This window comes from Sinohyriopsis cumingii, chromosome 5 (genome assembly GCF_028554795.1).
Source record: "Sinohyriopsis cumingii isolate HCF-2022 chromosome 5, ASM2855479v2, whole genome shotgun sequence".
NCBI classification, from domain to species: domain Eukaryota; kingdom Metazoa; phylum Mollusca; class Bivalvia; order Unionida; family Unionidae; genus Sinohyriopsis; species Sinohyriopsis cumingii.
Window position 1 is genome coordinate 11816145 of NC_142965.1, and position 12412 is coordinate 11828556.

At 34.1% G+C, this 12412-nt stretch overlaps 1 protein-coding gene across 2 annotated transcripts in view; it reads right to left on the reverse strand.

Moving 5' to 3' along the window:
* Positions 1 to 349: 349 nt before the first annotated feature.
* The window catches only part of LOC149798640 (uncharacterized), a 159168-nt gene continuing 147105 nt past the window's right edge, over positions 350 to 12412 (reverse strand). For both annotated transcript variants that reach the window (XM_089957475.1, XM_089957474.1), the window contains 2 exons: positions 8675 to 8720; positions 350 to 5210 (listed from right to left, as the gene is read on the reverse strand). In XM_089957475.1, the coding sequence (XP_089813601.1) occupies positions 5016 to 5210; positions 8675 to 8720 (241 nt within the window). In that variant the 3' untranslated portion in view covers positions 350 to 5015. The remainder of the gene's footprint in view (positions 5211 to 8674; positions 8721 to 12412) is intronic.

The window sequence follows — 12412 nt, forward strand, 5'->3', positions numbered from 1 at the left end:
TTGGTACAACATCAATAAAGATCTGAAGTAGTGATAGGAAATACAAAAGGCCCTTGGTACAACATCAATAAAGATTTGAAGTAGTGATAGGAAATACAAAAGGCCCTTGGCACAACATCAATAAAGATTTGAAGTAGTGATAGGAAATACAAAAGGCCCTTGGCACAACATCAATAAAGATTTGAAGTAGTGATAGGAAATACAAAAGGCCCTTGGTACAACATCAATAAAGATTTGAAGTAGTGATAGGAAATACAAAAGGCCCTTGGCACAACATCAATAAAGATTTGAACATCCTGTTCAAAATTTATTTTCGTCAGTAACTAAAACAAAAATTCAACAAACAAACTTCGAGATATTAGAACTTTTATTTTTATGTTTTCTGTAAATAAACATAAACAACAATACTGATAATAGCGTATAACATGTAAAATGTATTATTTTCCTAAATGAACTGTATGCAGGGCTATCCTTTTAACTGAAGACCAGGCAATTTCTGACATGTCTAATTATGTGTACTTCATCACTAGATATGTGGTTTTCATGAGGCACAAAACGTTTATAATGCATTTTCCATTACATAAAATTTTATCATTGAAACCTTTGACAAAATTATTTGTTTAGAATTAAGGAAAACAGAAAGCAACAATTTTTTAAACAAACAAGTCTAAGGCAAATTAATACAGATTAGGAAATGGGTAATATATGATCAACTTAAATTGAATTTTACATGTACTTTCATTTTCCATATTGATAACATGCAGTCACACATCCACTCTCTTGAATACATTCAACATAATGCAAGGTATCACTGTATTATTAGTATATAATCTCAGAATATTCCATCAAGATTTCATACATAGTTTACATAGAATGTGCTTAAATCAACTTGATAGAAATATAAACAACTTTAGGGATTAGCAGAATGACATGCACAATTTTCATATCTAAATAAACATAAAATATAGTTGTGGTTATTTCAATTATATACACTTTTACATATACAGCTGTGATTATTTCAACTATTTATATATTTACATATATACAAAAGTAAATAAATGGCTAAAACAGCTTTCTTCATCCTTTCCAATAAAATGATTCGTACAAGGTTGTTTCTAGTTAAGACTGCATGGGTACGTGAATCTTGTGACACTAAGGTCCTGAAGAAATTCATTTCAAATCAATGATCAAAGTACTGAGAATAATGGTGCTTGGCGGTGGGGATAGGTTTGAAGTGAAAATTTACATAAGATCGAATGGTAGATTATACAACTGAATGGTAGAATGGTATGCGAAGTCCTCAATATCATTATCTTATCGTACATTTTACTTTATGTTTATCATGCTTGAGAATTTGATCTAAAATTAGAAAAATTATTTAAAGAATTTCTTTTCAAAAGCATTTTCTACTACTGTTGCAAATAATACCATCAGTGGCAAACAACTACTATAAAGTTGAATGACTTAACCAATATAGGAGTTGCCTCCCTGGTCTTTTCAATTTCCCCAATTTGGTATCAAAATGCAATTTGTTGGTATTATTGTTATTTAACTTGGAAAAAGAGAATAGATACTATACGCTACAGACATGGATCTAAACCAGAAAGAAGGATATTTAATAAATTCACATTGTTACAAGTTCTGTGTCGGAAGTCTTTATTCAGTAGGAGAGACAATTTGATAACGAATCTACTACACTCACCCAAACAGTGGAATCAGACTGGTATAGACTTTAAAAAAAACAACAAAAAACAAACAAACCTGGATGTGATAACACTAAAATTATATTAGGAAATTTATTGATATATTAGTAAAAAATATTTAGAAATATTAGATCTTGCACAGAGTGACGAGTCTAAAGGCAAGCAATTAGTAATTTTAATAATATATACTTAATGTCTGAATAACTGGCAATGTTTTGACCACCTGGGTATGTACAGTGTTGTTTGAATGCTAAATATCAATCTAAAATGGCAAATAACAACCACACTGTGACGAAGGAATAAAAAACATCACACATCTTTAGTCTGAAACTTCAAAACTAGATTTTTGGAAGCACATCTTTGTGTTGCAAGCATCATACTTATAACCTGAAATATCCGACTTCTTTGGTGATTAATTTGCTTAAGACATTTCTTTTTACACCATTACAGTTAGATTTTTATTTAGACAAAAAAATTCTTAAGCACATCTTTATACATGTATCTTATTGGGCTTGGCCAAGGTATGCGTGAAAGATGTCAGTAGCTTTCCATGGGTTGATGGTTCTTATTGGGTTCTTCCTCCAGTTATCCTGGCTGCAATATATAGCCTATCTTGTGCTGAGAAATGGTTTTAACCCCAAAGTATCAACATGTATATTAAATAGTTACAAATAAAATGTTTAAATACCAAAGATTTGTTTTGTTGACTGATTTCCATCAACAGCAAACATGTAAGTTGGCCAGTTCCTGATTATATGAACCAAGTAATATAACACAAAATTTTCCCCAGATGGATGTGCATTTTTCCATGTATCTTGTTTCTACTGAAGTATTTTCTGTAACAAAACACTAACACCAGGGCCTCTTAATGTGATAAAAAAATATTCAAGACATGCCATTTATTCAAAAACTTGACTAGAATACATATCTAACTTATGGTAAATTTTAATTTTGGTTTTGACCATGATAATCAATAATTACAGACTTAATTATGACTTTAACTATTATTGGCCATAAAAATTTACCTTCAATTTTTAGATGTTACAAACATCCATCTAATTTTGATTGTAGTTGAAGTTAAAAAAAATGTTACAATTATTATTATCATCATCATTAGGAAATACAAATGATATTTCCTGTTAAAGAGATGATACCCGAACCCAGGCTCATAACTGACCACTCAGAACAGAGATGATCAGCCCCCTAATCTAACAGAGATGACCAGCCTAGCCTAAATCTTAAATATCATTGTTTTTCCCCTTACAAACGTTATGTGGCATAAAGGTCTTTGATGAATGGTGTTAAAATTTTATGAAAACTGGACAAGAGATACTGAAGTTGTAAAGATTTTAAGCTGTATATATGTTGTGAAGACAACTCAAGTAGGTGACCTATTAGCAGACTGCTTTACCATTCTAATTTGTGGAGTAAACATATTAAGGTGAACATCAAGCACAGCGATAGCACTGGTCATTGGAACTACTGATGTACAGTTGTCGACTGACAGTCACTTCCTAGACCACTTGATCAACAGACCATCAGTTATGACCCTGGTTTTCCCCATACCAACCAGTGTTGTACTTTTGTATCTCATTTTAAATTTTAAAACATTCATGACACCTCAACATATCCCCACCCCCAACCCGTAAAGCAAAATAGAACCAATTTTACATATATTTGTTTAAAATGCATTTCTGCTGGTGAAAATATTCTGGTGCAAAGTTTTATCTTTCAACACATATGTGGCACAATATGTTATCTTCCCAACCAAAGAGATTAAATACATAAAAGATCAAACACAACAAATCTGAAACATTTAAAGCACCCTAACAAATACCTGCCCCCCCCCACTTCATCAGATGATGATCTGTCACATGAAGCTCCAGATAAAACATTTTAGTAGAATCCAATTATGTTATTATTTTCAATATGCTGATGATTTTGTTATTGAAATACTACTTTAATAATACTCATCATAGACCACATTTTAGTAAATAATGTCTTCACATTTTGCCTTGACATTCTACTCCAGGAGTCCTATTCACATTCCATCAGCCAATTCAGTTTTTGGGATTACTAATGAGCATAACCCATTTCAAACACTATACTGTAGAAATAAAACACATGAAAGTTAATAGCAAACTAAATTCAAAATTTGCTGCATTCTTTTTGTACTGTTGATATCCCAAAACTGTCAGTAATGACAAAGGAATGGCAAATGACATATTTACAGTCAGAACACTGTAATTCTATTGGGTAATCATTCGTATCTTGATGCGCAATAGAATAAAACCTTCTGCATTTTCAGTTATGACTTTAGCCATGCTAGCTCAGTAGACAGAGCAACAGACTCTTAATCAAAGGGTTGTGGGTTCAATACCCACCTATACCTGCCTGGATTGTCTGCATTGATGTATCCTTGGGAAAGACACACTCCCATTTTCTATGTATGTATAGCCAATAATGTGCTAAAAGTGCCATTAAAACCAATCAAGCAAGAATCATAAAACTGCTGAATTAAGTCCAGAATCACACTTTGTATATTGCACACTGTACAAATAATGCAATATTTGATAAGCCTTCCATAATTTACACAAGTGATTGATGATCACTATTATTTTAGAACATTTTTTTTAAATTATGGAGAGTCTAATGTCCACACCAAGCATTCAGTTTTCTTTAGTTCATGCCTTCTCTTAGTGACAAAGATATCCCAAACTTCACTGACCTTCTCTTAATGACAAAACTATCAAAGATTTCACTTTTTTTTTTTTTTTGGATGGATAGGATAAATATTTCCCATCTTACATGTTCTGTCACAAATTTTCATCATCTAGTGATGTTGTACTCTTTTTAAGCCTTCCAAAACCTATGACTGGCAGTCTGTTGCAGTATCTTGAATATAATACAACTTGCAACCTGCCTAATGCATTGTAATAAAATCACAAACAAAAAAAGAAAAAATCATGGTGGCATCTTCAGCCATCAGTCTAAAGGAGTCGTGATTTGGTATATCAATGTGATTTGGGTTCAGAAGTATACAGGATGCTTAGAGTGTTTATATCACAACTGTCACACCACTTTCCTGGTCTTCCAATTTCACTCACCATCTTGCCACTAATGGTCATCTGGATTGTACATGAAGTAGCAATAACAGGTCAAGTTGCTTGCATACCATGCCTTGGAAGTGACTGCTCTCCTTTTAGAGAATTAATTGTCTCTTCATAACAGGATCTACCTAATTTCCCTATAGCAGGGTTTTTCATCAGGTATCCCATTAGCTATGATAGTCAATATGATGTGTTGAACCCCTCATGACAACGACTGCTGCTGAGCCTGTGTTTTCAATTGTGCTAATTTTGAAATAGTCTCCTGTGAGGCAGCAGCCATCAGAATTTGATTTTCAAGTTCTAACTGATTGTTTCTTTCTGTAAGTTCTTTAATTTGCTCTTTTAGAACCTCCACTTCCTCCCGTACTGCATACATCAGGTGACTCTTCACCAGGTCCTGGAAAGGAAGCAAGAAAAATCTTTGAAACATGTTTATTTTAAAATAACAACTGCATATTACCATTGTTCTTTCACGCTTTTTTAAAAATATCTTTCTTGATGAATGAATGTTGTAATTGTAGGTTATTGTTATGATTCTGTAGTTACAAACTAAGCAACAGAAAGGAAAACCAGCAAATTTTGTAAAACTTCATAAATTATTTAATTGTCAAATTTATAAATGAAAATGTGAAAGGAACTTGCAGTTTTGTGAAGTGAATCCAAAAATAATCCTGGATAAATTTCTATGAAAGTCCAAAAGAATAAAACGTTCTGTATAAATTTCAAAATCAGAAATGTACTGGTCTGCCAAGAATCCAGATTTTGCCAAAATGGTCACGTCCAGAATTCCTCTGAATAATTCTCTATAGTTCCAGAATATTATAGTCCAAATAATGAGCACTTTATTTCCACTGAACAGTCCAAACAAATGTCTTTCCTCTCAAATAATATCTAAGTACAAAATAAAACGTGCAGATGTACAGCAGGAACACAAGAAATAAGAATGACTCCAAAACAGGAATGAATATGATTACTCTGTGCTCTCCTTGTATACGTCTCGTACTATGACTGTATTTCACACCATACTCCATGTGACTGATCTCATTACTCCATAAATCTTGAAACTGTCTATTCATGCAACCTAGCCCAACCAATGGGAAGTTACTGAATTCTTCAAGAACTGTCCAAACCCCATCAGCCAATGAAAAGAAGGCATTAAGCTTTATTAAGATTATTATTAGTAACTGTCAACACATACATAAGCATCTATTTATAGATCCTATGTAATTTTAGGTTCTTAACAGATCCAAGTCATGTAGGCAAAATCCAACTAAACATAATCTGCACAACTTAATGCCAAGAATTTTTTTTTACAAAAATCTATTAAATACATGTACTAAAAGTACAAAAAATATAGATATACATAACATTATAATGTTTGTACTCTTGGCTGGTGTTAGCAAGACCAAATTACAATGGAGCAAGTTTTTTAGCCCAATGTACATTGGCCCAGACCACAATACTGAACACCACAAACAGTAGAACTTACTTTATTATATAGCACTATTAGCAATATTAAAAACTGTTCTTAAATTGTTGTACCCAATACTAAAATTAATACAAATATTCCTGAAACAAAATCTTGCTTCAATTATTTTGTATCATTTAAAAGTGCTTAATACATGCTAAGACAATAAGACATCAAAAAATTTTTAATGTTCGTTCTGTCAGGCAGGTGTTATTCTTGCTATATTTGTCATTACTATGTGCCCTGCCCTGTTTATATTGTCTATTATTTTTTGTCTGTTTTACATGTAAACTGTTGAACTGGACATTTTTCTACCCAAAGCTGGCTAGCAGAATAGAATGCCTTTCTTGTCAAAGAGGTGATCAATTTCACTGGTATACAAATGGTTTTACAGATTCTGATTTACCTGGGCACCATCCAAGAGGGTGTGGTTAATGATCTTAGACACCATCCAAGAGGGTGTGGTTAATGATCTTAGACACCACCCAAGAAGGTGTGGTTAATGATCTTAGGAACCATCCAAGAGGGTGTGGTTAATGATCTTAGACACCATCCAAGAGGGTGTGGTAAATGATCTTAGACACCATCCAAGAGGGTGTGGTTAATGATCTTAGAGATGTAAAGAAGACAAGATGAAGTCTTTTCCATTTGTTTCTAGAGGTGAATGGTTACTCAAGCATGAGGAATTAAATATTGAATGTCCAGGATAGATGGAACCCAAGTTTGCCTAAATCATCCCACTTTTTTGACCTGGTCGGAACCCCATGTTTCCTATTTTTTTTTATTTCTGGAATATATAGAGCTTACTCTGATTCTACTAAATTATCCACAATTGAGATTCTCAAAAGCAATATACCAGGTTAACACACTTGTACTTCAACAGAAAGGACTGGTGACCAATGAATGACTCAAACCTACAATTGTCAAGGAGATCACTAACTTATCTCTTTCCAACAACCTGCCCATGCAGCCATCTATAAACAATGACTAATATCAGAATATGTTTTGTATCTATTATACACAAGCCACTTTGTAGACCGGTAATCCTCTCATATCTACAGGGCTTATGACTCGTTACATTTGTACTCAATAATACTGCAGAACATTATCTTTCCTGGTGTAGATTTCCTCATATGCACGTGGTAACATTTTACAGCATCTCGGTGCAATTGTGACAATGTAGTGTGAACTAAAGGGAAAGTTTTTTTTAAAAAATGTAAAAATGAAATGCACAAAAATTCTGGATGATAATCACTTCCAAATAAATGTAAACAGTAAGTACAACAAGACAATAGATCAATCATAAAGCTGTTAAAATTCTGTAAATGAATATAATATAAAAGATGACAGTAACCCATACAAAATCTGGTTAACATTTGTTGTATCAATGGCATTCCCTTTAACAGTCAATTTATCTTGGGTGATACAAAATTAGATAGCTTCTTCCTTCAGCTCACTGATTATGTGGCTTATTTGCTTGCAAGTACTCCTGTAAATTTTAACCTTTGGAAAAATGCCCCTGTCGAAAATGACCATTTTTTGAAAGAAAAAATCACTGCCATGGGGAAAAGTTGGATAACTGACAGGGTTCTCACGAAGATTTCACAAGACTTAATTGAGTCTAAAATGTGGTCCTTCACCATTTTCCTATAAACAATGCTTGTGCACTTCACAACTATTAGTTTCTGTGCTTGCTACGAATGTTTTTAATTACAACTATAATTGATAATGCTATCTGTAACCATGATAAAGATGGGAAAAAATTAGTCTTCAGTGTGCAAAAAGCAACAGAAGAAACTAAATACATGTACTGTCACAAACATTATCAAAAGAAGAGACCAAGAAAGTACAAGAAATGCTGGGACAATGAACACAAATGGCCGATGTACAACCCAGGTGAGGTTGTGATATTGTGCGCTTTCTGTAATGATACTCAGAGAAATACAAAAGTGTGGCGGTACCTCTTTTGTGATATTGTTGGTGAAATACAATCAATACTGTTTTGACCTGATTTTAATGAATAATAAATGTTGAATTAGGAAATGAGCTGGTTCCTGTCCGATTTTAGAAAGAGTGATGAAATTCAAGATAGTAAAAATAATCCTAATCGTGAACCCTGTTTCAGTACTCCAAGTAGATGCCAAATTTGATTAATCCCACAGAGTTCTATTTTGGTATCTGTACCAAGCAAAACTTCAAAGCTCTATTTAGCTGCCAAGCTGTATCTTGTAGGTTTGCAATGATCCATATCATTTCTGAATCAAAGCAGGAACAAATTATTGGTGGGAAGAAAAAAAAAAAAAAAACTAAACAAACTATGAAAGGTTTTTATAGATATTCTTAAGGAGGCAATTTCTTTATACATCTGACAGTAGTAACTACAAACCACTTACCATTGCTTGCTCTATTTTGTTGTCAATAGCCACTGTACTTGAGCCACTGAAAAGAGAAGGAAATTCACATTAAAAGTGTGCTCAATCGTGTTAGGATACTAACTTATAATTTTCATAGACTAACTTTCAATACAGTGGAGTGGTGGCTGGTGTAAAGCAGATAGGGCCTTGTGCGTTTGGCACCCCTCCAAGCATAATCTTGGCATCCTCACAGCTTTTGGAGTCCCACAGCACCTTCAGCGCTACTGGAGCCCCACTGACCCATTTAGTAACCAATTCATTGTACTTGATGAATAGAATATCTATCACCAGGCGACATCAGAATTTGCATATAGAATTTATTCATGACTACAAAGTTTTCACAGAACATGAACGTCCCACCATAGTACCAGAAAAGTTGCTTTAATGCAAAACCTGAGGTGTAACAGCAAGATGAATGGACAAAGGAAACATCATGGTGGGATGAAAAAAACAAAACAAATAACTTTAGCTGAGATGGCCCACCAAAAATTTCAAGCATTTTATGAAATCAGTAAAATCAGTGGCACTTTCATCAATCAATCAATCTATTAAAGGATTTAAGTCCCCTATGCAACTAGTGCTTTTGCGACTGGTCAAGTCTCGAAGGTTGAGATTTTCAATTGATCAGGACTGTAGGACTTCCATGAACATAAAAATGTAGAATTAGTCCAGTTTCCTCCGACCCTTGCCACCCCATTTTTTGATATTTGGACATATTTGACACTAATCTAGTATAATAATTGCTGCTATGTTCTCCCCTTGATGCCCTCTTATTTAAAAAGTGGTTGGGGACACAAACGAAGGAGATGGTGTGAGAATACAGTAATTACTTCTAACAGAAGGAAGAATATGGGAGGGTATGTGGGCCATCACGCTTTATGCAGAATGAAACAATAACTTCCAAAAATACTAATATGTGTGGATTAGGTTTTTCTCGGTCTCATTTAATCTAAGTGACAAGAGCAAGACTTGACACTGATGCATGTTTAAACATAAATTATAACTTATTGTGCCCTGCCTGAAGCCGTGGAAGCTTTTAATGGTTGCAAGGCTATTTTATAGTTGCAACAGTATTCACAATAAGCCAGGTTGACTTTAAACCCTCAATTTCATTTAGTAATATGAGAGAAATATACATTCATTATGTATCAGTGATGGATTGGAAAATTTCACCCACAGGATCAGAATTCTGCAACAGACATGAAACTCCGACCCTAAGGTGGAATTTTCCTACCCAACATCAACGCATATCCATGTCCAACCTTCTTCAAACATGGTATATCAAGCAATAAGTGGTGAGAATCATAGTATTAACAATGGAATATTTTCTATTGTTCTGATTTTGAAGTGCGAATTCTGCACTTGCAATTGTTGTAATGAAGAAAAAATGTACTTTTTTATACTGAAAATGCGTGGATATGTTTTTCCTGCAGTCTAACCTCAGTTTTCATGGTAAATACAGTTACTGCTTTCCTGTACATAACAACTTCAGTTTTCATGGTAAAGTGATACAGTTACTGCTTTCCTCTACAAAACAACTTCAGTTTTCTTGGTGATGAAAATGTGATTGTGGTGTTGTTGGTTGTTTTTTTTTTTTTTTTTTTAACGTACTGATTCTGCAATTCAGTAGGGATTCGTAATAACGTTATTGATGAAATTCAGTGTAATTTCTGAAATAAAAATAAAATCAAAACAAACAACAAACAGAAGCATTGCTACAGTGTATTTACGCTTGATAACCTCGCAGCAGGAAAACAAGCCTGGAGCAGTTTCAGCCGGTTCTACATGTATGCAGGCATGAACAGGTGGATCACTAATTAATACAAACAGTATGCCCTGGCATAAGGGCAGTCCAGGTTTCACTATTGACCTGATTAGGACAAATCTTGCAAATACTAGTTGTCAGTAAAATTCATCAGCATGTAAAAGTGCAACTAGCATCAGTCAGTGACACAGACGGAGATTTTCATAATAAAGTAATTGGGACCTGATTTCTTATTCTGACTGACTATCCCTGCAAGGAAATGGTCCTAAACCTCCCCGTGTTCTTTTTTTCTTCTTTCTATTTTGGTTTGTGTGTTTCTATCTTAAATTGGTCTAGTTAGATAACATTTAATTTGCTCAACAATGATTATTATATGCCAGGGATAGCTGGGCAAGGGAAACGAATATTATATGCCAGGGCTAGCTGGGCAATGGAAATGGTTATGATATGCCAGGGATACTTGGACAAAGAAATGAATATTATATGCCAGGGATAGCTGGGCAAGGGAAAATGTCCATCACCTTCGTTGTGATGTGGTCGGTAGCACATGCAAAGAACAAAATAGTCTAGGAAGCAACTTATCTATTAGCATATCACAAAAGTGTCGACTGACTAAACCAGTTAGCCTTCAAAGTAAACGATGTAAATACAGTATATTGGTTTAACGGCATGTCGGCAGAGTACTGGTTATAATGTACTGACTGCATGACAAGTTCTTAAAAAAATTAAAAGACAAACAAGAGTTTCTTTAAGGGGCTGACATTCTACTGGGCGAAAAGAATTTCCATGAATTCAAAATAAAACCATTTCTTCCATTTAATTCTGCAGTGCTGAAACCATTTCTGATATGTTTTCATTGAAAATAAGATTTTCAAATGAGCTGCCATGGTGCACGTACTGGATTTGCTTAACATAATTTTTATTAGGACAAAGTAAATATCTTCTGGTGAAAAAATCAAACATGTCAATATAACTTTATGTTAAAGCAGAGATGTGACAAGATTTTTTTAAAAGATGGCTTCCACTGTGGTTATACTGAATGGTCGATTGGCAGTTTTGTTATTTAAGACCATCTAGAGATAAGAAGTCTTTTAGTAAAACCCCATGCTGATATGACCAGCCATGCAGGAGTGGCAATAACAAAATTTTGGCCACTGTGGTAGTCTTATAGGATATCAGATCAGTATCATTTTTATTTAGTACCAACAAGACATCACATTAAGTCTTTCAGTGAAAACCCTTCTTGATGTGATCACTCGGTTTGAAGAGCAGTGGTAACAAGATTTTCAATATGGCCATCATGAAGGCCAAACTGGACTTCAGACTGGCACCACTTTTCTTCAAGCCCAACAAGACACCATATAAAATCTTTCATTGAAAAGCCTGTGTTGTTATGACTGTCCATCCTGGAGGTGTAACGATAAAATGATTTTCAAGATGGCCCTGTGGTTGACATACATGTTCACGCAGCACCATTTTGTTTTAGGACCAACTGGACCAGTGGTACCCATCCTCTGGTCATCAGAAAAAAAAATCACATAAACCTGAGTGTCAGGGTCCTGTAGGTGGCTAATTTAGGGTTAGAGTGAAAAAGGTTGGGAACAACTGAAAAAAACTATGGAATGAATGTGTGTGCAAGTTTCAAGGTAATCCTCTAAGTACAGTATATTAGGAGTAGCAACAAGAACAAACTTGTACCAACAAATGGACAAATGATGGACAACACACCACCCATAAGCTCTAATGGTCATAACCCAGTAGAGGTAATAAAAATATAAAAATAAAAATTTGGTAACTCAGACCCTTCAAAACAAATGTTAACATGTCCTAAAAGATAGAAGATATAATGTAAAAACATTAAAATTCTGTAAAGCATGACTTATCTGTAATTATTCTATATTTATACTCTTACTAGTTCCAATATATTCTTTATTATTTTTCAAATGAAACTA